Source organism: Catharus ustulatus, chromosome Z (assembly GCF_009819885.2).
Source record: "Catharus ustulatus isolate bCatUst1 chromosome Z, bCatUst1.pri.v2, whole genome shotgun sequence".
Lineage (NCBI taxonomy): Eukaryota > Metazoa > Chordata > Aves > Passeriformes > Turdidae > Catharus > Catharus ustulatus.
In genome coordinates this window covers 21,200,288-21,224,698 of record NC_046262.2, presented here as the reverse complement: position 1 = coordinate 21,224,698, position 24,411 = coordinate 21,200,288, and the positions used below count along the sequence as shown (strand labels likewise).

Here is a 24,411-nt window from a genome sequence, read left to right as displayed (position 1 = left end):
AGCGGCTCCCTTAGTGTCCCAAAACCTGTGTTTTTATCTTGGTAAGAAATGTTGGACTCTTCCCCCAGGCTGGAGCAACTTCCAGTGGGATGCAGTAATTTTATCAGTCACACAGTGGGACTCAATGGCCATTAGCAGAAAATGTCTTGCTGGAGGAAGGATGGGTTGTGAAAAGATAAAGAACAATGCCCCGCCTGGTTTCAATGGATGCCCCATTAACAGAATATCTGCCATTGAGATAAGGATCACTGCCCCCACCCTCGACAGATGGTGATAGAATAGATAGCTTTTAGCACACTCTGTATTGTAATGTGCGGCTTATAATCAGGTGCAGCTTATGTATGGACAAAGAATGAAAAGTTGCTGAAACCCAGAAGTGCGGCTTATGCTCAGTGCGGCTTATAATCGTGAAATTACTGTACTCTCTGCCAAGACTGCCAGGTCTTGGTTTTCCAGATGACATTCTGTTTTACCCTCATGGGTACTAAAGCCTTTTAGATTCATTTTCTGAACACTGTTGCAGCTTTATCTTAAAGGGAAATGGCATACAAAACATCCTGAAATACTTGGGGAAAAAAAAGCTAAAATATGAAGTTAAGTATTAATTTTCAGTTTTGCAGCTTTCACGCCCAAGTATTAAAGCCAGGTATTCAGTGATGTTTAGGAGATTTGACTGGTTTTGGAAGTTTTGAACGATTCAATTTTGTGTTTAAAAATGCAATTGTAACAAGGCTGTAACTACCTTTTGGTAGTATATGATTTATTTTGTCTGGAGACTGATTTTAACTTTACCTTCAGAACAGTTTTCCTAGTGTTATATGAGGGAGGAATCTGCTTGAGTAACTGTGCCACTATTCATTGTTTGTCAAGTTTCCCCTACTGTAACCTAGTTTATTTTGTACCTGTTCTCCATCAGGGAAATGGTCATTATTTTGAAGTGTTGACAGAGCCAAGGAAGGTGTAGTTTCTGACCTTTCTGAGAAAAATTACAATAATAGAATAGAAAGCAGAGTACAGAATTTGGTGAAAGTTTGATCAAAATTGACTGAAATGATTAGGTGATGGGCTACTTCATAAAGGGTAGAATTATGGTAGCTAATAGAAGAGGAGAATTGGAGAGGCATGGAGAATCAGATGAGAGCACAGGATAGATTTCACTTATTTAAATTAAATTTTAAGCATTTTAACCTAAAACATTCAAAATATAAAATGTTGAATTTGTGTTTCATGTATGTATTGTCACTAATTAATTATGTTTAATTAAATACAGCTCAAATCGCTAAGACCTTGATAAGAAATTTTCCACTGCCAAATTCCTATTACTTCAATGGGATTTGAGACCACTGGATTATCTTGCAAAATGCTATATTTGGATAGGATTGAGAAACAAAAAACCCGACATATGAAAGCTGCGGAGTGGCAGTTTATTTCTGAATATCTCTACTATTTTTTGATTTATATGTAGTGATGCCACTCTTGTCAGACTTCACAGTTGGTATATTCTAAATCAAAATAAAAGCTTGCAAGGTGCATGAAATACTGGTGCTAAAATATTTAGAAAAAATTAGCTCAATGTTTCCCTTTGTAAAAATGTCATCAGGTAACATAATAAGTTTGATATTGAATTTTGAGATATTTTTCTATTTGTACCTCTTTCTCTCTGCCTTGACCACCACCCAGTATCAATTTCACACTTTTACAATGATTATTTTGGGGTCAATTAAAGTAGTTTTCCATGTTGGTTTTTTTTTTTCTTTATTTTTCCTTTTTATTTTTGCCTTTTTTTTACTCCTTTATAACTATGTTCAATATTAATGGAATTTCATTTTTTCTTTTATAATTTATTAATATGGTGAAAGAATGATGTAAGTTACCACATAACTATTTTCATTAAATAAATTTATTTATTGATATATTTTAGCATTTAAATAATTTAGTCACCATTATTTAGTGGTTTTTTTAGGGAAAAGTAGCATAAATATTGATACATCCTGGGGCACAAGGACTTTTTGCAGCTTTGTCATTACTTTGAGATCAGCTGAAGCCTAAGCTTCTCATAAGAAAATGAGTAATGGTTGTTCTTGTGGAGTCTTCTGAGAGCTTTGTGTGAAAGACAGTATGAAACTTACTTCAAAATAATCTTTTCTCCTCTAAAAGTTTTATGCTTGAAATCACAAGTTTTTAAATGTTTAGAATAATTTGAATTTTAAGGGAATTAATGAATTAATGTGGAAGCAGTACTGCCTTTCTAGCACTCCAAGAGCATCAGAAACTATCAGCATTTGTTATTTGAAAAAGAATGAATTTTTAGAAAATTTAGTACAGTAGCTGTCAGAGAAAATTGCAGACATTCCTAAGATACTGTTAAAGTGAGATGAAAATCTTTGAACAATTCAAGCATCTTTAAATTTTGTCCTATAGAGGTGAAAAACAGGAGAAATTTTGGTAGTCATTATAGAATCCAAACCAAGCTTTGGATTATACTCTGTACAGGTTTTTTTTAGAATGGATTATACCCATTGCAGAATGAGGACAATTTTGTTACTGGTGTTTTTATAACTACCAGGTTTATTTAAATTTTTTGACTTTTCTACAATATGCGCCTTTTAGAGCCAATACTGTAGCCTCAAAAATTATGGAGCACTGCAACAGTGAGACTGTTGAAACTTTGTATTCCTGGTTTTGACCTACATACATTCTTTGTGGTGTAGTTTTTTTCTTTGAAATCAATGTGATTAGCTGACTTGCATAAAGCATTGTTTTTTTAATGGGAGCTACTCTTCTCTACATCCTTAGCTGACCTTGTTTTAGTAAAAGTAATGATGCATCCCAGAAATTTCTCACTTGAACAGTCCTGTTCAGACAGCTATACAGTATTTATTAATGTCCTTGTGCTCATCTGGAAATACCAAGAATAACTTAGATATTTTGAAATCCTGCTTAGATAAAACCAGACAAACAATATACTTTGCTAAACTTTAGCTTGAGATCTGTATTGGCTCTTGTGGAAAAGGGATATGTGATACACACTAAAAAGCCCAAAAATCGAATCCATCCTTACCTTCCTTTGTAGGGAAGGATGGATTTGATTTTGGCCTGAGGACAGGAATTAGAATTCAACATCATCTTGTAATGTTTGTTTTTCCAATAATTACAGCTCTTTGGATTCTTAATAATTTATCTCTTGTACACAAGAAATATTTTTCTATATTTTTACCTGAAAGAAAAACAAAAATCAACATATTTGAACTGAAATTTGTGTTGAAATAAGTACAGCAATTATCCTACATCAGGCCATTTTAAATGTTCTATTAAAGCTAATTCACAAGGTAGATAAAATATAATCTGATAACTTTCTGAAGAGAAAATTGATTCATTTTACACATGTTGGCGTAATTACCTGAAAATTGCAGACTTTTGCAGGAGATAAAAAACTTTTGAACATGTTTACTTCCTTCGTAAATTTTTATAACTTTTACGTTAATTTTGAATTTTTGGTTTCTAGTATTTTTTTCCCAGATGTTACAGCTGTCATATTCTTATTCTTAAAATTCTAATGTGTTCTTGTGGTTAATTGTAACTAATCTTTTCTAGTAACATAGATGTGCGCGATCAGATTTATTAAGAGAAGATTGTTGATTTATCATCCTAATGAAAATTTAAGGAGAATTGAGATTAATGGAGCCCAAAGCTGACTTTTCATTATACAAGTTATTTAAAAATAATTTAGAAAATAAATAATTTTTCTTCGCCTCAAGAAAGACCTCTTTGTTAGAAAGATGAAGATGGTGATCTCAACATAAACCACCTGCATTTGAATGAGTTTTACTGGTGACTCCCTCTCAAGTATTTAATTGTTTTGGTTCCTAGAAGACCTCACAAGAAGCGGCAAACCTTGGTGGATGAATGATGCATCTGCTTTTCCGGCTTCACTTCCAGTCAATGGCACATTAAGTAGTCATAGTCGACAGAAGAGATCTGTGAGCCTTGAACGGTTTGTGGAAACGCTGGTAGTAGCAGACAAAATGATGGTGGGATACCATGGTCGCAAAGACATTGAACACTACATTTTGAGTGTAATGAATATTGTAAGTTTCATCCTTCTCTGTGTTCATATCAATAAGTGTGTACTGAAATGATAATAGACCTGTCAAGTGCTTTTTATTGCCATGAATAATGCTTTAATATATCTACTAGCTTGCAGGAATGAGTAGTTTAAATACTGAAAATCTTAGCATTTTGGAAAAAATGCAGTACTTTTTCTGTCAAGAAGTATGCTGTGATCACTTAAATTGTGGTCTTTAAATTTGAATTCAAATGATTGCATTCAGATTAGTTATATTCTACTTATGTCGACACTCTAAATGCTCATTGTGCTGGGTAAATTATGAAACAAGGTATAAAAATTACAATTGAAAAGTGTGACTCAAAAGGGGTTTTTTTAATGAATGGTCATTTTTTTGGTCAAAAATTAACTTGTATTTAGGTGACAATGATATGGATTATTATTATTGAACTACATGAGGATTTTGGGTTAATTTTTAGCCATTTAGGAAGCAGGTAGTGTTTCTTGTCTGACTTTGTGCCTTTTCTTATTTTCTGGAGGTCAGGTTGCCAAACTTTATCGTGATTCCAGTCTAGGAAACGTTGTGAATATTATAGTGACACGTTTGATTGTCCTCACTGAAGATCAGGTAAGAGCTGTTGTGCTAAGCTTTGTACCTGTGAAATACAAATTACATTATTGTATAATATAGAGTTATTTAATTATAACTTGAAGTGGCTGCCTCTGAGTACAAAACATATAATGTAATTTTTCACTACTTTAATCAAGATGAAGCAGTTCAAAGGATTATTCCTCGCCTATCATCTCAAAGATATGTATTCTTACTTCAGGTGACTATTATTACACCTTCGGGAATGTCAGTTTTATTTTTAGATCTGTATTTTGATTTTTTTTTCTGTATTGACAAAATTATTGTTAAAGTTGGAGCAGAAAGAATAGTGGTTCAGTAATACACAGCTGAACTTGGGGTCACATTTTACAGAAATAAAATATGACAAGAAGATTTTATTCCTAGAAACCACTGCTTCTAATTATAGTCCCATTTTAGTTTTCAAAAGGCTTAACAACTGACCTTAGTAATCCTTAGTAATTTGTTTGGAACATTTCTGGTATGCATGTTGTATTGCAGCCAAACTTGGAGATAAACCACCATGCAGACAAGTCCCTCGATAGCTTCTGTAAGTGGCAGAAATCCATTCTCTCCCACCAAAGTGATGGAAACACCATTCCAGAAAATGGGATTGCCCACCATGATAATGCGGTTCTTATTACTAGGTATGGTCATTATAAGTATTGTGTTTATTTTATTTCTTGTAGCTTTCTTGTTCTTAGCATATATATGTCTAGACTAGTTGCAAAGTAATATGTTTGGTAGGCAGCCTTAAAAGGAGGAGGCTTAATAGATGGCTTGTCTTAAATATATCAAATTATTAAAGTTTGATTAAGATTAAAGATTAAGAATTTGGAAAAGTAAGATCTGCAAATCACTTGCTTCTGCTGTTATTTTCACTTCATAATTGCCAATACAAAGTATTACAGTAGAAAAGATGGATCCTATTGAACGTTTTAAACTTTAATAATTGGAAAGAATTCATAAGATTGCAGAGAACAAAACAGAATGAAAATGTTTTGTTAACCATGTAAAGTATTTTTGTAAGAATTTTAAGACAGAACTTCAACTGCTGTAGTAGTATTTCTCTAAAAACAAGTTCCTGCAGATTCCAGCAATATGAGACACTGCTTTGTAGCTGGTTTGATTTATTATGCTTAATTAAGATGAGAACTGACAATTTTAATTGGTAGTTTCAAAGCTTGCATATGTGCCCATTTGTTTGCTTCTATTTCATTGTTACTGTGATAAATTCAACATAATCTGCACTGTAATCTTGTGATCCTTGTAAAAGCATTCATGTCCATCCCTTTGTAGTTTGGGGTAGGCAGCTGTACTGAGATAAGTCTCACTGTTGTTTAAGGACACTATTTATTTATTTATTTATTTATTTATTTATTTATTTATTTATTTATGTTTATATAGTTAGTTAGTTATTAAGTAGCAGCAAGTGCAGCAGCTCTAATTTGGATTAGGATTTTTTATTATGATTTCTGCTTTCCAGGACAAATTCTGTACTGCTCTGCATGTAACCTATTTTGGAATAATTGCATTCACTGCAGAAAAATTGAAATAGTGATTAAAATAATGCATCTTTTGTTTGATTTTGCATAAAATTTTTGGAAGTTGCTTTATTTTTTTTCCCTCCAAACAGTGGTGTTTTTCCTTGGTTTTGTTTTGCATAATGAACACATCTTCCTATTTTTGAGAGGAAATAGAAGCTAGTAAATCACTTGCATGTATTTTGTATTAATATTTCAGATACAATTGTTATGTATGATCTTAACTACTACATAGTAAAAATCAGTGATAAAATGCTAGTGTGACTCAGTTTTTAGATTTCAAGAAGTGTAAAAAAAAGATTAGCTCTAATACAAATAAGTTGAATTAAATAGAAAATAAAATAGTTTCATTCTAAGGTCTTAATTTTTCACAAAATCTTTTGTTTATGATCAATTTTGAGCATATAAGTAATTCCTTCGCTAGGTTTTTTGAAGCAGAATTTGTGTTTACAGTTTTGCTACATATGAAACTAATTGGTATAGTTTAGACAAGTGAAAAAGTGTAATCCATGGGTGGTATAATTGTGTCAGTTGAAGCTCCTCAATATATATAAATTGTATTGGCTACTCTGTATTTTTACTGCTATTGCTTTGTAACCTGACACTTTGTTGGTGTTTTTCTGGCACTACAAATCACAGTTTTCTTTCGCAGCTGTGCTTTAATGTGTTGTATTACTTATATTCTCTACTGGCTTCCCTGATGTGCTTGGATGTTCCAGTGGGATGTTCCTGGTATAGTTCTGAATAGTTCTGTGTTTCCAGACAAAAGCTTAAGCCAGTGTTAACTTGCAGGCCTCTAACTGTAAAAGGAGCAAGTTTTGAGAGAACATAAGTAATACCTATTCAAAATTACATTTTTTCATCAAAAACCAATAAATACTGAGGATTATTTTTTATTCTTCATTATGGGGACTATAGTTATCTAAGTATGTAGCACCTGAATGCTGCCTTTTAAAAGGGATGTAAGAATTTGATACCTTCCTAGTTTTCTTCCAAGAAGTTTACACCTCTAAGAATATACCTGTATTTTAAATCAACAGAGTGCCTCAGTCTTGTGTCTGTAGCCTAATAATACCTACCTTTATAAAGTTGAGTTATATAAGCTTTCACAATAAAATACTTCTAGTAATTTATTTATATAATAATTGTAATTCCTTAAAAATAATCACAAGGGCTGCACTAATCAATTTGAGTGGATAAATCAAACTTTTACTGAAACTGCTAGCTATCTTGGCTGTTTATAATAAAATGAATCAGCTTATGAAGAATAGATAGGGAGATTGGGTTTTTTGGGCTGGAATGAATAAAGAGAAAATTATATTCATATAAACATGGAAATCCACTAACTTCAATAATGCTAAATGAATTACTGAAATATTGATATACTTGTTTTCCTTCTGTTTTTCTTTCATTTGATGAACCAGACATAAGGCATTATATGTGAAAGAGAAGGATATAGCTATGGTTCTTTAAACTCATAATGTGCTGGAGAGGTCTTTAATAACCATGTCTATACAAAGGAATTTGAGCCTATACTACCAAACATTTTTAGCCACTCCAATAGTATTTTGAAAGCAGTTTCCTGAATCTGTCCCACGGATGCTGCTCTGCTTTGTACGCAGTAATTACATTTTTATTGACTTTGACACTGGAATCAATTTTTGCTCATTGTTTGTACTTCTATTTTATGGAAAGTAGGAAAGTTTCAGTTCAGCATTATGAATAGTTTTGTGTTGATTAAAACCAGATTTTTCAGTAAGTAATTTGATGTATTTGAAAATATTACCAAGTCCTAGCTAAGCATTTAAGTTTGCAACTACAACAGTCTTTATCTGAAATGTGGGGAAAAAGCTTTAAGAAAACGAATCATTATCTTCAACCGTGTAAATGAAGACAGCACTTAAGCTTTTCTGTGCTATCCCTTCTATTGCTTTTAAAGATGGCATGGTCTGATCTGGGAAAAACAGTATTAAGGCTGCACGTTCTTTAGGGATGTCTGCTTGACCAATGCAGACAGATTTGTGTCCTAAACAAGCTGTATGTTAAAGCCAGGTAGCTTCGCTGGGGTGGAGGTACGTCAAACTGGTCTCTAAAGTCCCATGGAGGCGTTGCCATGCCTACTAAGCCACCAGTCTTTGGACAAGAGCCTGCCTGTGTTTGGTGTGCCTGGTCATGGTCCTGCAGCCACCCTGCAGTCTGCTGACTGGGGAGGGAATTGCAGAACGCTTCTTGTTTGCTAGTTAAAAATACACAGGCCAGAGACTGGCCTAAGTAAGACCTTATATTGTGTATCACCTACATTTTTTGTCCTGTAAGATAATATATTTAAATCTCAGACTTCAATGTTTTATCCTGAAATTGTCCAAGTTGGGTTCTTGGAAACAGGTGAATTTTAAATATTAAGCAGACAGACTTGAACTATGAGGTTGATTATTGGTGTAATGCTGTTAAGACGATGTCACCATTTTTGTGAAGATTTTAGATAAACCTAGTGAAACCTTAAAATTATTTTATACTATGAAATAATAAAAATGGAGAAAAACTTGTATGGATGTCTAATCTCAAATTCTTTGATTAAAAAAGAGCTCTTGCATTTGGTTCCTGTATTCCTGCATCATTATGTGATAACCATGCTTTTTAGCACAATGTCAGCTTTTCAGATAATTAATTTTAAAAGCCGGTGTACAGCTATTATTTTATTTTTATTTATATTTTTAAACCAAGCTCCCCTTCCGTTTCAATCAGTTGTTTCCTTCTCTTGATCTAAAATATCATGAAGTAGGCTTAAGAACATCTTTAACTGTACATTATGAACAGAACTACTCGTTTTCCTGTGCACCTGTACAGAATAGTAAGGGCCAGAAGGTTGGATTCTAGGTTACACTTTGTATGAGGATTGAGAAGGTACAAAATGTTTTAAAATGCCTTTTGTTTTTCCTTTATACTGGAAGTGTTCTCTAGTGCTACATTTCTGTATAGCTCAAGAGGGTTAGTTTGATTTGTCCAGGTACTAAATAGTTGTTTATCCAAAGGCTGAGTCTTTAAACATTGCAGCAAATAGTGTTTTGCTGTTGATATGGAAGATCACTTTGCCTCCTGGTGTTAGTAGATCAAGTAAAAAAGCATACCAGACTGGGCATAGAAAGGAAGGTTTCAGGGGGAAGTCGAGGTGCTATAAAGGGACAGAATCTGGTCTGTGAGATGCAATTGTTTTAAACTTCCCAAAAAATACACCTCAACTTTCAGGTGGCACTGATAAGAGTAAAATTGCCCTGTATTACATATGGGATTTTTTTTCCTATCTTTATGGGTCTTAAGTGGGTTTGTATATGTTAATATTGTGAGACAGTGAATGAGCTCTCTTAATAGACACTTGTATTTTTGCTGGGTACCACTATAGTTGTAACAAGTAGGTGTATTGCTAAGCAGTGTGATATGGCTGCTTTAGCATTAACACCAGTATTAGTATGCAGCATTTCTCTAGCAACACTATTGAAGCCCATATGGGAGGTGTTAGCATTGTTACATGGTGGATTTTTCGAGTCTTTGAAGGAGAACTGGTTTGTGTTTATTGTATATGCATAAAATTAATTTCACAATGCTTCAGTCAATTGCTTCCTCATTCATGTGCCCTTATGGGTAAAGGGACACTTTTATTTGAGATACATCCAATGTGCAGACCAGTGCTGTCAGTTTTTCTTAGGGCACAGAAAGTATATTTAAATAACAGCAGTTCTAGACTCCTGTAATTCTTGCGGTTCATCATCTAAGAACAGAAATGTTTCTGACATTGCTGTAGATACTCAAAAGGAACAAAACATTTCTTGTTTCATTTTGCATACCTGTGTAGAGCTGACCACAATCATGCCTTTAATTCTTTAATGACATGAAGAGTTTTTGGCTGCCAGGGATGGTTTTGTAGTTGCATTGTCCAGATAGCAGTCCTAAAAGGAAATCTGCTTAATGGATACTCTTGCCCTTTTGCATGTCAGTTGCCTATGGATTAATAATGTATTTTTATTCTGTAATAGTAGCATTCCCCCATCAGGTTCTGTAATAGTTAAGGCATTTGGTAGCAAGGTAAGGCCAACCAACCAGGACTCAGCACATTCCTTTACTCCTCCAGGTCCAAGATTGTTATGCTTCTTGTCTGAGACATTTTCAACTGTTTTTCCAGGATTCTTAAGTTGTTGCAAGATTCCTCTTTTGTACAAGGCACTCTTATCCAGCTCTGTGAGCACAATTTCCTAGCTTTGTCCAGTAAGTCTATAGATCCAAAGCATTTCTGTTCTCGTGAAGCCTTGTCTCAGATCTTCATCCTGTGGCTAGTTTCTCTGTTAGTAAGAAGAGCTCAAATTTCAAGCAGTAATTCTGTGTGTTGCTTCTTACTTACTTGACTCTGAAATCCATTGAGTGGTTTTCACCCTTGTTTTTTGTGTGGTGTTTTAGCTTGTTCTACTAGAGTTCCTTGAGATGAATTTAGGCCCCTGAGAGGAGACTGTGTTTTCTTACTTAATTTTTGTACAAAAATCATGACAGTGTCCATTGACTTAGTTTTCTTGTGACCACATGTGTAAGATTGAAGGAGAAGGATATGTGTCTGTCTCTGCAGATATATAAAATGTAAGGGGCCAGCTTTCCAAATAATAGCACTAAATTCCCACTTACCTTTGTTTTCAGGGAATCGAAGGGATCTTAGAGTTATGGTGTTTCACATATGAATGTTTATTCCAAGGTTTCTATACAGGGCGTATTCCTTACACTCCTTGTTAGAGATCTGCTTTTGACCACTTGAATCAGTCATGTTGCTAGATATGGCACCAGTGTCATAGCTTTTATATTCTTACTTCTGTGTCAAAAACATGCTGAGGGTCTTTGCTATCTCTGCTAAGTCATATTCTTTAGAATGATGACCCTAAGACTGATAAAAAAGAAATTATGACTGAGACATGTAGCACAACAACAGTGAGCCATTACAGAAATATATGATCTGTGTGTAGATGATTCACTTTAGATAAACCTGGGTCTAGAGCCATGTTCCAAGATTGCAAGTACTGTGCATTCTGTGGGAGGGGAAACCTATTCAAAGATCTCAGTGAAGAATTCTCTGTTACTCATTTTTTGTCTTTTTGAGAGGTGAGAGTCTGTAGGCTGTGACATGACAGAAATCAGTAATAAAACAGGCAATAGAAGAAAGTAGGAAGTAGTTGGAAATTAATAAAATCCCTTATGTATATTATGTAATTCCCCTTTCTGTGAGAGTTATAAACTGTGGTGGGTGGGTTTTTTTATTCCCCCACCTCATGTTAGCCGAAAAACTTTGGAAATATTGTTCAGGTGTTCACTCTTGGCTGAGAATTTTTTTGTGAGTGCTCTTTGGTTGGTTGGTTGGATTTTTTTGAGGGGTAGATTATGGTAAATTATATCTTTAAACTTTTTTGCTAGATTTTGTAGCTGAAGGGAATCAAATAGACTCTGTGGGATTTGAAAGAACTCATGTGGAGCAATAAAGTAGCTAGAATGTGAATCTGAAAAACTGCTTATTGCATGGCAAATGTCAACCAGCAGGTTATTTGCAGCTAATTAACAAGTACAAGGTGTGAGTGGAATGTTTTCTAATTAATAAAATGGCTGTTGTGTTTAATTTCTGATGCCATTAGTTGACTCAGTGTACAGCTGGTTACTTACAAGATGCATATACTAATTTAGTTTATAAAATTTTAGTCTGTGAGGGTGAAAAGATGGAAAAGGTATAAGGGGTACCCAGAGTTTTGCCTAATCCATTCCAGATGGACAAAATGTGTTCAAAATGTGCTTTATTTATTTAGCAAATCCAGAAGAGTGACCAATGTCATGGAGTTAAGCTTAGATTTTAATACCGTGACTTGAAGTCTGAAAGCTCTTTACTTTTAAACTTCTTTCTGGTCATTGTTAGATTGATTAAAAAATAAATGGTACTGAATAAAAATAATGTACTCCTATATCAACTGAAATAGGAGAGACAGAAATTTTGGGCGTAATCACACAAATTTATCTTAAGATGTGCTCACTGAGGGGAACTGGTTGCAGACCTGGCAATTTTCTGAATTAGAAAACTTGAGAATATCTACCAGCACATAGGATGAGCAATGAAACTTTTGGTAATTAAATGTATCAGAATAATATCAAAGTACATATGCTGTTGATAGTAATGGTATATGTTGATGTCTTCTGTAGTTTAGAAATAAATTCTTCCATTTGAACACTAGACTATCTACGGAAAGGAAAAAAAAAACAGCGAAAAATACTTTTTATGCTCTTTCCCCAACCCCCTTTTTTTCTCCAGGCAGTCACCTTCTGAGTTGCACAAAGGGTCATAAAACTATTCAAATTATAGTTTTTCCAGGAAATGTTTGGTGGTAATAGTTTGGAATATCTGCTAGAACACTCAGTTACTGCTTGGCCAGATATCTGACAAAGGGCTTTCTAGCAGTTTAAATTGTTTATTTTGCTTTTTTCGTTTTGTTTTTAGTAAAGTACATGCACTTCTTTGAAAATTTCTCATTTTTAAGTTTTCTTAGTAGTCTAAGTAGAATACTTACTTTCTATGTTTTTCCATTCTATTAGGAATGTTATTATTTTCATAACCTACAATGACTGGCAGAATAATGCATTTGCCAGTGAGTATTTTTTTTTCTCATTCTTACCAATCCAGAAAAACATACTAGGCCAGTTTATTCTCTGGATTTTCATCAATATCGGATTTTGTTTGTGATCTGTTGCATAAATTCTGTCTCTTGCTGCACATGAATATATATATGTACTACAACTTCATGTTTTCTTCACATTTTAAATGAGTCTGGACTATTCAGTTCAACTTTACAGCTACCTTTTACTAGATTGGTTATGTATAAGAGTACATTAAAATGTGGTTTTAATTAGGAAACTGGTTGTAAATTAATTCTTTTAGTAGCAACATCATATCTATTTAATTTTAATATTCACTATTCTCTAGTTTCGCATAATTTACACCAGTCTTTCTAATGAAGGGCATAATTCTTTGTTTTGAGGTCAGTTGCAGCATGCCCATTATTTCAGTAGGATCTAGGTAAGATTTCAATTTGAGCTTTTGGCTATTTCATTTTAATTATGCAAATAGTGGAGTAAAACCTGAACTGAGCACTATCAGTTCCATGCTGCTTAAAACTTTCTGAAAAATGCAGTGGAATAATGAAGTAATGTTCATGACTGTCTCAACCTTTCTAAAATTAGGTATGGTATTTTCTCTGAAGAGTTACACATTTCTGTATTAAATTCATGGCTTTTATAAATTTCCTAATTAATTTTGAAGTATATTCAATGTGTTAAGTGTACTTTCCAAAGTGATTAGAACTACTTTCAGTTATTTTCTTCCTCCCTGCTTGCTTGTTCTCAGTGAATTTACAGCAAAGAAGTGACACTTCAAGGGAAGTGTCTGGGAATTTTCTAGTCAAAGACCAGGTGTGAATAAGCAGAAGCAGAGGATATTGCAAAATCGTCTCAAGTAAAGAAATAAATTGTACTTAATGTCTGCAGTTTTAACTCTTCTGTTTTACTTTCATCATATATGATGAAAAATAACTTCAATAGCTATTAAAATTCCGACAGAAGTAGATGGTGGAAGTAAAGATCTACAGTTAAAATCCCATACTTCAATATTTTGTAATTGCTATGCTGGACTAACCACATATGCAGGGCTAGTTGGTACTGAAGCTAATATTTGAAATCAGATTTGCTAAACAAGAGATAAATTTTTTCTTTAAACTCATATAAAGTCAAACTCTTTTGTTTTCAACTTAAATACAAATATTTTAATAAATGAGAAATTTGATAGAGAAAATAAGAAACCACATTCATTTACATATGGTATATTCACAATTCAATTACTGCCTGTGTTGCATTCCCAATTACGGTAATTTCATGACTATAAGGCGCACCGGAGTATAAGGTGCACTTCTGGGTGTCGGAAAATTTCCAAACTTTGTCCATATATAAGGCGCACTGACCTATAAGGCGCACATCCCTCCCCCCCGCCCCCAGCAAGGATCTGCACGCAACAAAGTAACGAATTAGTAACAGAAACGCATGATTGCGGGGTTTACTGGCTTGGCCCTAGCCCTGCTCGTCACTGCTGCTGGGGAGTGGCCCCTCTCGCTGCTCCCGTTGGGGAGCAGCCCCGGCCCCACTCGGGGCTGGATGGGCCTCGGCTCGGCTTTGGGGGCTGCTGCGGGCTCTCACTTCCAGGTTGGCAAATTTCCGAACTTTGTCCATATGTAAGGCACTCTGGGATATAAGGCACACTTCTGGGTTCGGAGCAAAATTTTAGTCAAAGGGTGTGCCTTATAAGCGTGAAATTACTGTATATGTGAATATGCATTCCCAGTTACTTCCTTAACTTGCATTTCTGCTTTTCTAAAGATACATGTTTTACGGTCATTAATGTATGAAGTAGGTGTAAGACACATTATACAGTTTTTGTTATATAAAGTTAACTCTGGAAAATATGGAGATGACACAGAGAAATAACTGAAATTCTGGTCAAACCATTTATTTTGTCACAGCCTGTGAAAGACCAGTGGTCTGGCAAACTGTAAAGAATTAAATGTGCAATTGTAAACACATTTAATGTCTAGCAAGTCTTGTGTAGATTTACTCTTTCATACACTATATTGCAGTTTCTCCTACCATTACTTTTTTTCCTGTTCTCTTTTACTGTTGCCTCATTGACCTATTATGAGTAGGTGAAATCGTGGTAGTGGGAGTATTCTGAGTGGGAATATACTCCACAATTTCTAGAGGGATTTTATACTTTAATTCTTACTTATTTCTAGACTTGTAAATCTCTGAACTTCTGATTTAGCTTTTCCTAGCTATATCTTCTTATCCATTTAATACAGACCAGAAATAGCAATATTATGAACACTGTGAAGAAAAAGATCTTTTCTAATACTGCATAATCAAATGTCATTCTTACTAGTCGTTCACTAAACATCCAAACATGCACTTAATGCAAAATTCTAGATACTCCTAATTTAGACTATTAATATACACTGTATGTATATACTATATGTATATATAAAATACACTATATGTATTTCCAATCTATATTGAAGCAATCCATGACATCTCGTCTCCTGTGGACTGATGAGGTCTATGTGTCAGAGAGCATCTTCAGTCACAGACCTGCCAAGAAGAGAGCTGGTGAAGAGAGCTTTAGGTGAAAATTGCTGGAGGAAACAAAACTCAATTCATTCCACTCCTACCAGTTTGATCCCAGGGCCAGCAAGAGATGCCCAGAGCTTGGAAACAGACCAGAGGTCAGCAGGAGAACACATGAAGAACAGCACAAATGAATTCCAGCTGCTCAAACCAGTAAGCTGGCTTCATCCTTCATCAAGGACTCATTTTGAGTGCCTCTGTGCTAATGCATGTAGCATGATGAATAAACAAAATGGAAACCTGCGCATGCCTGCAGGGCTATGGTATTATCCGTGTCAAAAAGATGTTGTGGGATGACTGCTATGATTGAGTGTTGGAATGGAGAGATAGGCCATTTAAAAAAGACAGAGGAGACAAGCGGAGGGTGTTGCCTTCTATGTCAGTGACCAGTTGGAGTGCACGGAGCTCTGCCTGATGATCGAAGGAAAGCCATCTATGAGGTTACAGATTAGGATTAAAAGGAGGGCAGATGACATTTATAAAGAGGGTCTGAACAGGAAGACCAAGTGGATGAGTCCCTCTATAGACAGACAGAAGCAGCCTTATGTTCCCAAGCACTGGTCTTCATGGCAACTTCAGCCATTCAGAGAGCTGTTGAAGGGACAACACAGTGGTAGAGTACTGTGTGATAAAGACGTGCACAGGGAAGAGAGGCCCAAGAAATCTGATTAATATTCAAGGCTTATCTCCTCTAGGTCAGAAGCGATGCATCCTAGCAAAGAGGAAGTCAGGCAGAAGTGCCAGGAGGCCTTCAAAGATGAGCAAGGAGTTTCTGGACAAATTCAGACACAAAAACATAAGCCAGCTGAAGATGGAAGCACGGAAAAGTAGCCTGGGAGGAATACAGAGAGATTGTGTGAGCGGGCAGGGGTCAGATTCGGAAAGCTAAAGCTCTGATAGAATTAAGCTTGCTGAGGGCTGTCAAGGGCAACAAGAGAAATTTCTCTCAGTATGTCAATGATAAAAGGAAGACTAGGGAAAATGTGGGTCCTCTCCAGGAGGAAGCAGGAGACTTGGTTACCTGGGACTATGGAGAAGGCCAAAGTAGAAAATGACTTTTTTTCTGTCTTCACTGACAAATCCTCCAGCCACACTGCCTGAATTGCAGAAGGCAAAGGCAGGAACTGGAAGAATGTACAATCACTGGTTGTAGCTAAAGATCAGATTTGAGACCATCTAAGGAACCTGAAGTTCATGAGTCCATGGGACCTACTGGGATCTATCCAGCTGTCCTGAGGGAACTGGTGGAAGCCACTGTTCATTGTTTTTTTGAAACCAAGACAGTCCAGGGAAGTTCCCAGTGACTGAAAAGGGAAAACATAACTCCCATTTTTAAAAAAGGAAAAAAAAGCCTCTCTGGAGAACTACAGGCTAGTCAGTCTCACCTCTGGGCTCAGCAAGATCATTGATCGAATGCTCCTGGAAACTATGCTGGGGTACATTTAAAATAAGGAGGTCATTCGTGACCGCCAGCATGACTTCACCAAGGGCAAATTGTGCCAGACCAATTTGGTGGCCTTGTGTTATACTCGACTGAGTTATTGTTTTGAAGGATAAGGGAAGAGTGAGTGATGTCATCTACTTGGACTTCTGTAAAGCATTTGATATTGTCCCACATGGCATCCTCACCACTAAACTGGGGAGAGATGGATTTGATGGATGGACTACCCAGTGGATAGGGAATTGTCTGGGTGGTTGCCCTCAAAGAGATGACCAGAACAGCTCTGTAAATATGTGGAGTTCAGTGACAAGTGGCATTCCTCAGGGGTCAATACTGGGACTGGCACATTTTACCTTCTCTGTTGACAACATGGACAGTGGGATCAAGGGCACCCTCAGCAAGTTCACTGACATCAGCAGGCTGTTGGGGCAGTCAGCACACTGGAGGAAAGGGATGGGATCCAGAGGGACCTGGACAGGCTTGAGAGCTGGGCCAGTGCAAACCTCATGGGGTCAACAAAAAAAGTATAAGATCCTACACGTGGGTCAGGGGTCATCCCAAACATGGATACAGGCTGAATGGAGAATGGATTGAGAGCAGCCATGCTAAAGGGGTCTTGGGGGGATCAGCAGATGAGAAGCTGGACATAACCTGTCTATGTGCATTTGAAGCCCAGAAAGTCAATTTTTTCCTGGGCTACATCCAAAGGAGGCAAGGCAAGGATGTGATTCTCCCCCTCTATCTCATGAGACCCCACCTGCAATCCTGTGTCCAGCTCTGGGACCCCCAGCATAAGAAGGATGTGTACCATTTGGATTAGGTCCAGAGGAAGGCCACAAAGGAAATCACAGGGCTGGAGCACCATTAGGCTGAGGGATCTGGAGCTGTTTAGTTTGGAGAAGACAAGGCTCAGGGGGACCTCATGGCCTTCTACAACTTCATGAAAGGAGGTTGTAATGGGATGGGGGCCAATCTCTTCTGCCAATCACAAGTAAAAGGACAAGAGGAAGTGGTCTCAAATTGTGCCAGAGAAGGTTCAGATTAGATATTATTTTTTATTAGACAATATTTTTTTCACCATGGGTGTGGAATAAGTGTTAGGATAAGTTGCCCAGGGAGGTAGTTAGAGTCACCATTTCTGAAAGTGTTATCAGTGCAACACTTAGGGATATAGTTTAGAGGTGACAGTGGTTGAGCTGGGTTGGTGGTTGAACAGCTGATCTTGAAGATCTCTTTCAGCCTTGATTATTCTGAGATTCTCCAAACTGAAAGAGGGTAGGTACAGGAATGAGTGCCCTGGCAGCCAGCAGGGCCAGCTGTGTCCTGGGGACATCAGGCACAGCATCGCCAGCCAGGCAAGCAAGGGCGGGGGTTGTCTATCTCTGCTCTGCACTGGGGCAGCCTCACCTCGAGTACTGGGTGCACTTTCAGGTGCTACAGTATAAGAAAGGTAAGAAACTATTAGAGAGAATCTAAAGGAATGCTACAAAGATGGTGAAGGATATAGAGGAAAAGCCATATGAGAAGCAGCTGAGGTCAATTGGTCGGGAGAAGACTGAGAGGACACTCATCATGGTCTACAGCTTCCTCACAGGGCTAAAGAGAGGGGCTGATACTGATTTCTTCTCTCTAATGATTAGTGACAGGGCCTGAAAATTGGCATTAAAGAGAAGGTTTAGACTGGGTATTAGAAAAGGTTTCTTCACCCAGAGAGTGGTTGGGCACTGGAATAGGCTCCCCAGAGAAGTAGTCACAGCATCACGTCTGCCAGAGTTCAGGAAGTGCTCTTGGGCACATGGTGTGATGTGCCCAAGTCCTGTGCAGAGCCTGAAGTTGGTCTCAATGATCCTTATAGGTCCTTCAACTCATGGTATTTTATGATTCTATGATTTAGATTAGTTTTTAGAAAGAAGTTTTTCACTGTGTGGGTAGTGAGGCACTGCTACGTGTTCCTCAGCAAAGCTGTGAATGCCTTATACCTGAAAGTGTTCAAGGCTTTGAGCATCTGGTCCAGTGGAAGGTGTTCCTGGTGATAGCAGGGGTGTTGGAGCCAGGTAATTTGTAAGGTCTGAGGTTCTGTGAACACTATGGAGACAGCTCAAAGTTGTATGTGCATTGCCAAGGCTTACCACCATTGACACATGTAGTAATAATACCCCAAGCTAATACATTTAATCAACAATTTGAATTTATTATTTAAAAACATATGCACATGTATCTTCTTTAATGAATGATCACTTTATTAAGAGGCAACAGTTATATTCGAGCAATTTAGAATGGTTTCTTGAGTCAAAGTGTTTCTCAATAGTGATGGGTATTCTAGTATTTGATGGTTTGGCAGAATTGTGCATAGATACTTTGTACTGAATGTTTCATGTACTTTTGTTCTGTTGCATTTTGTAATTATTTTATATCAAGAGAGAAGTGGATTTAAGTTATAAATGCTGTTGAGCTATATTTGGAACACCGGTCACAATCAGTTTCAACTATTACAAATAGGAAATACTACTTTATATGAAAAGTTCTTTCACGCTCAAGAAGCTTTTTAGGTTTTGCATATTAAGAATAAACTTGAGGTCTTATGTAAGTGGAACAAATACTAAAAGAAGTAGGGTATGTTTTATTTTAAAACTTATTTTCATACATAGTTTGGATGGTAAATTCTAACAATGTGGTAATTAACAAAAGAAAATATTAGACCTAGTGCAGGCAACCCTTGTCAACTCAAACTGCCATGAGGGTGTTTCTTATTATTTGATTTGCCAAGTTGACCCAACAATCACTCATTTTTCAGCACATATTGCATTAGTAACTTTCTCATTCTGGTTTATGTGAGAATTGTTTCTCTTGCTCTCTGGTTTGTGGACCTAACCCTTAAACCATGATTAAAAATGATTTTGATTTTGCAAACCTGATTTGTATCTTCAGAGTAATTAGTGAAGTATGCTGTACTTGCTTTTGTATACAAGGTAAGTAATCTGCAAAGACCAGTCTTAACTAGCTAAAAATCAAAGAATTTTTTTGTCACCTTTGCCACTCTCTTTTCTCATTTACTTTCATCATAGCTGGTGAAAGTATTCTTTAATTTTAACTAGAATTCTTTCTGTACCTTATCTATTTATTCTGTTTTTCTCTATTTTTTTCTCTGTTTTGAACTAGATTATCACTGTACACCCCTTCAAACTGAAATATGCTTATCTTAATAGTTTATGGAAGCTTTTACTTGAAACTTTGTCAGGCAAGTACTGAATAGATAAAGTATTTTAGTGTGGAAGGGTGTAGTGGTGAACTTGCTTTCTTTCAGAGAGAGGAGAGATATTTATTTTCAGTATGTATTTTCTTACCTGAAGATTAAAAATTCCTTTAATAATATTTATACCACAGTATGATTTTTTTGTGGTAGCACAGTGCATTCTAGTTGGAGAAAAATCATTATTTGTTACATGCAGCAGTTTTATTGCAATAAATTTGATACATCTGTTTATCTGTAATGGATAAATTGCAATTGTTTTGACCATTAGAAGAATCAAAAATATATTAAAACATTCAACTGTTAGAGACACACAGATGCAGTATGGCTGCTTTGGCTGTAAAAGAAGATTTTAATCTTCCTCAGCCTCATCCAAAATGCCTTTCTGCCACCAGAATAATATATAATTATATAATTATAAAACATAATTCTATCATCCTTTTGACCTCTATAAATTGAACTTCTCTTTAAGGGTTTCTATTAGTGAGTTATCAGGAAGAGTATTTACTATGGCTGCAGTCCTGTGTTTTGATCTAAACTCTAATACTTGTGCCAAGTGCCTTAAATAATAACTTGGCTCTGCACAACTATATATATCTAAAAACTAACTCTATGTGATATATCATATTGAAGGATTTAGGCCGTTTAGAGGGCAGAGTACTTTCTTCTTGCTTATAGGTGATAACAACTAGATTTAGTGTAACGAAGGGAGGGGCAGGAACAAAAGAACATTTTGTGTGTGTCCATGTGTGGGGAGTGACACCAAAATCACTTTTTCCTTCCACACTTCAAAGGCAACAAAACCTCGCAGATTCCTCAGCCTGAATCACCAGAGTGTCACTCTTTAAACAAAATGTAATACTTAGGACTTCTTTTACGATGTCATAGTGTTATTTTTAAAAACACATTTGTCCCGACTTCATGGGTTTTTTCCTCTGCCATGCTGATGTTGTGACTTGAGTTCAAGTTATATGACTTCCGTCGAATGAGGAAAGAGAATAAAAATGTTAATGATATTTGATTTAAGCCTGCAAAATTATTTCTGCTGTTTCAGTGATGATATTTCACTGTGCCTTCTTTTGTTAGAGGTCATTATTACTGACCTACTTGTATCTTGCTAGTATTATACCATAAGCTCTTCCCCCATGCTAGAGATTCAGATGTATCCTTTCCTCCCTCATTGTGTGTTTAAGAGAGTCTTCTCGCATACAAATCTTAAATCACTTGTTCCCCAAGTGCCTGATGCAGCTGTATAAAAGTATTTTCTGTGAGGTAGTCTGGAGCAGTGTTTTGTGGGACTGGTGATACAGATGTATTTTAGTGTCCTGTTTCTAAAATCACCTCATCTGTAGGAGTAGAATTGCTCTATTGTTAAACAGTTGTTTGGAATCATATACCCATAGCAGTGTAAAATAAATGTGTACTCTGGAAACTTTTTTTAAGGTCTAGAGACAATAGGTACATAATAAAAACTCTCAAAACTGAAGGGTTCATCAAGGTCCTTTGGCTAAGAGTTTAGTTCCTGTGCTACTCTGTAGTCTTGTGGAAGATTTGGCAGTGAGAAGTCACGTTCAACTGGGACAAATTTTTCTGATTTAAAATTATTTTCATTTCCATAGGGTATTTCATTAAGGAATTTCAACCTTTCTGTTGTTAGATCACTGTCTTCAACTTTGGAAATCCTGGTGTCCCTTGATTCCACAGAGTTGGAAATAGGCAGTCTGTGAAGTTTGTTCAGAGCCTCAGAGGAAAAATTTTTTTATATTAAGTAAGATAATGTACAGTCCTCAGTGTTTGAACCTCCTTCATAAGAGTGCATGAATTTTGCATTTTAGAGACACTGATAAATATATTTGATTTTTGTAAATGACAAGCATATGATGGAAATTTTCAGTGTGTATTCTCAGAGACAAAACACTTGGGTAATCAGTGTAAGTGGAGCTGTTTCCCCAAGTTGTCTTTCAGCTTTACTGTTTCAGTGTGTGTAGTTTCTTCTAGCTCATGATAAAATACTTTGGTTCTGGAATTTATGTATTCTGTCGAATACTTCTGGGTAAACTGCCGTGTAAGATGCTATATTAAAAACAGAATAAAAATTAAAGAGAAGAGTATAATAAAGAAAAAATTTGTGTATGGTAACACAACATCAAAGATACATATATATATATGTGTAAATGGCAGTTTAGTGCAGTATTGTGAATAAAGGGGATTATAAAGACAAAAATGAGAAAAGGTCATGACTATCTCATACATTTGATGCAATTTCATACATTACCCCTTCTCCTATCACAACAAGCTCTTGTAAAATTCTCTCTCCAGCTTTCTTGTGAACTCCCATTATTACTGGAGGGTTGCAGTAAGGTACTCCCAAAGCCTTTTTTTCTCTCATACTGTCCTCCAGGAGAGGTGTTCCATCCCTCTGATCACCTTGGTGTCCCTCCTCTGGACTCTCCCCAGCAGGTCCATGTCATCCCTGTGCTGGGACCCCAGAGCTGGTGCAGCACTGCAGGTGGGGTCTCAGCAGAGCAGAGTAGAGGGGCAGAATCCCCTCCCTGCCCTGCTGCCCACACTGCTCTGGGTGCAGCCCAGCACACGTTTGGCTTTCTGGGCTGGGAGTGCCAAGGCTGGGTCATGTCCACAGCACCCCCAAATGCTTCTCAGGGCTACTCAATTCATTCTTCACCTAGCCTCTATTTGTGCTTGTCATTGGCCTAACCTACATGTCTAAGACCTTCCCCACTCATTAATAGCAGTCTGTCTCCTTTCCTTTTAATTGCCCTAGGTTGAGACAGGCCATTTTCTCTTCCAAAAGGGCAAACCTCCCTCCTCTTAGCTATGCATTTGTTGTAATGTCTTTTGCTTAATTGGTGTGAAAAATTTCACTTATATATGACTAAACTTACTAAAACCAAACAAATTTCTTTACTGCTACTTGCCTTTATAGCTGAAAGATCTGGAATAACAGTAATTTGGATAAAATTACCAAATGGATAGTGGTCTGCTAAAGAAGATCTTGCCGTACATTTCAGAACTTGTTCTACCATGCTTGCTGTGGTAGCTCTGCTGAAAAATATTTCCACGTCTGTCATATATCGCAAAACAAGGACTGGGGTAGCAATGTGCTTCCCACTGTAAATAAAATGCAAGTTCGTGACCAGCTGAAGAAACTGAACGTACATAAATCTATAGGACTTGATGACATGCTCCTCAGAGTCCTGAGAGAGTTGGCCAGTTGTGCCAGTCAGGTGAAGTACCTGGTGAGTAGAAAAAGGTCCCCGTTGACCAGTGTATTGCCCTTTCACAATGGAGTGACTACATGAGTGGATAAGAGCTACAGATGTAATTTATCTGGACCCTTACATAGTCCCTTACAACATCCTTCTCACTAAATTGGAGAGAGATGGATTTGAAGGGTATACTGTTCAATGGATAAGGAATTGGTTGGATGATCATATCTAGAGGGGAGTGATCAATGGCTCAGAGATACACAGTTTCTATTGCCCTGGATCCCAGAAACAGTCTCCAGAAACGAAGTGCTGAAGTCTTCTAGAGCAAAGATGATGTGTATTGACAGCATTATGAGAAGGAAGCAAAATTACTACTGGTATCTACTGTTCATCAGAATTTACGTTGATGCAACATGTTCTCCCATCCTGCTTTCTACATCCTAAGTCTTCACAACCTTGATTTGAAAATTGGGGAAAATTGTTGGAGTGTGTGGAGCATAGGAAATCATACCAAATCAGTACAAACCAGAAAGAGAATGGTTGCCTGTCAATATTAGGGCAAAAAATGAATTCAGTAGTCATACTGGTAGTAGTATTTTTATGAAAAATGTGCATTTGGATAAAGTATCTTGAAGAGCTCTGTTTGTTGGTAAGTAACATAATTTATGTAATTCCCTAAAATATCTTACACTTTTTCAACTGTCACTTTGCCCTTAATACGTCACAGCATATATCGTTGTTAGGAATTATGTCAGTTTTATATGCTGAAATCAAGCTGAGAAATTCTTGTTTTTCTGTACTATACACTCCCTGAACAGTACATGAGACATATTTTTATAGTTGCTCTCAACCCAAAATCTTGATGATCTGCTACTCCATGCATCTATTTTTTTCCAAATAGTTACCAAGCAATTTCCTGTTACATTTGGTGAGGTTAAATCCAAGAATGCCAACTCATGATTGCTTCATATTTCAAATACAGCTTTTTAAAGGAAAATTTAGAAACATGGTCAGATTT

General features: G+C 36.5%; 1 protein-coding gene across 1 annotated transcript in view; it reads left to right on the top strand.

Moving 5' to 3' along the window:
• The window catches only part of ADAMTS6 (ADAM metallopeptidase with thrombospondin type 1 motif 6), a 159,621-nt gene that overhangs the window by 17,526 nt on the left and 117,684 nt on the right, over positions 1-24,411 (top strand). The window contains exons 4-6 of the mRNA XM_033086026.2: positions 3,871-4,088; positions 4,611-4,694; positions 5,196-5,341. Coding sequence (XP_032941917.1) covers positions 3,871-4,088; positions 4,611-4,694; positions 5,196-5,341 — 448 coding nt within the window. The remainder of the gene's footprint in view (positions 1-3,870; positions 4,089-4,610; positions 4,695-5,195; positions 5,342-24,411) is intronic.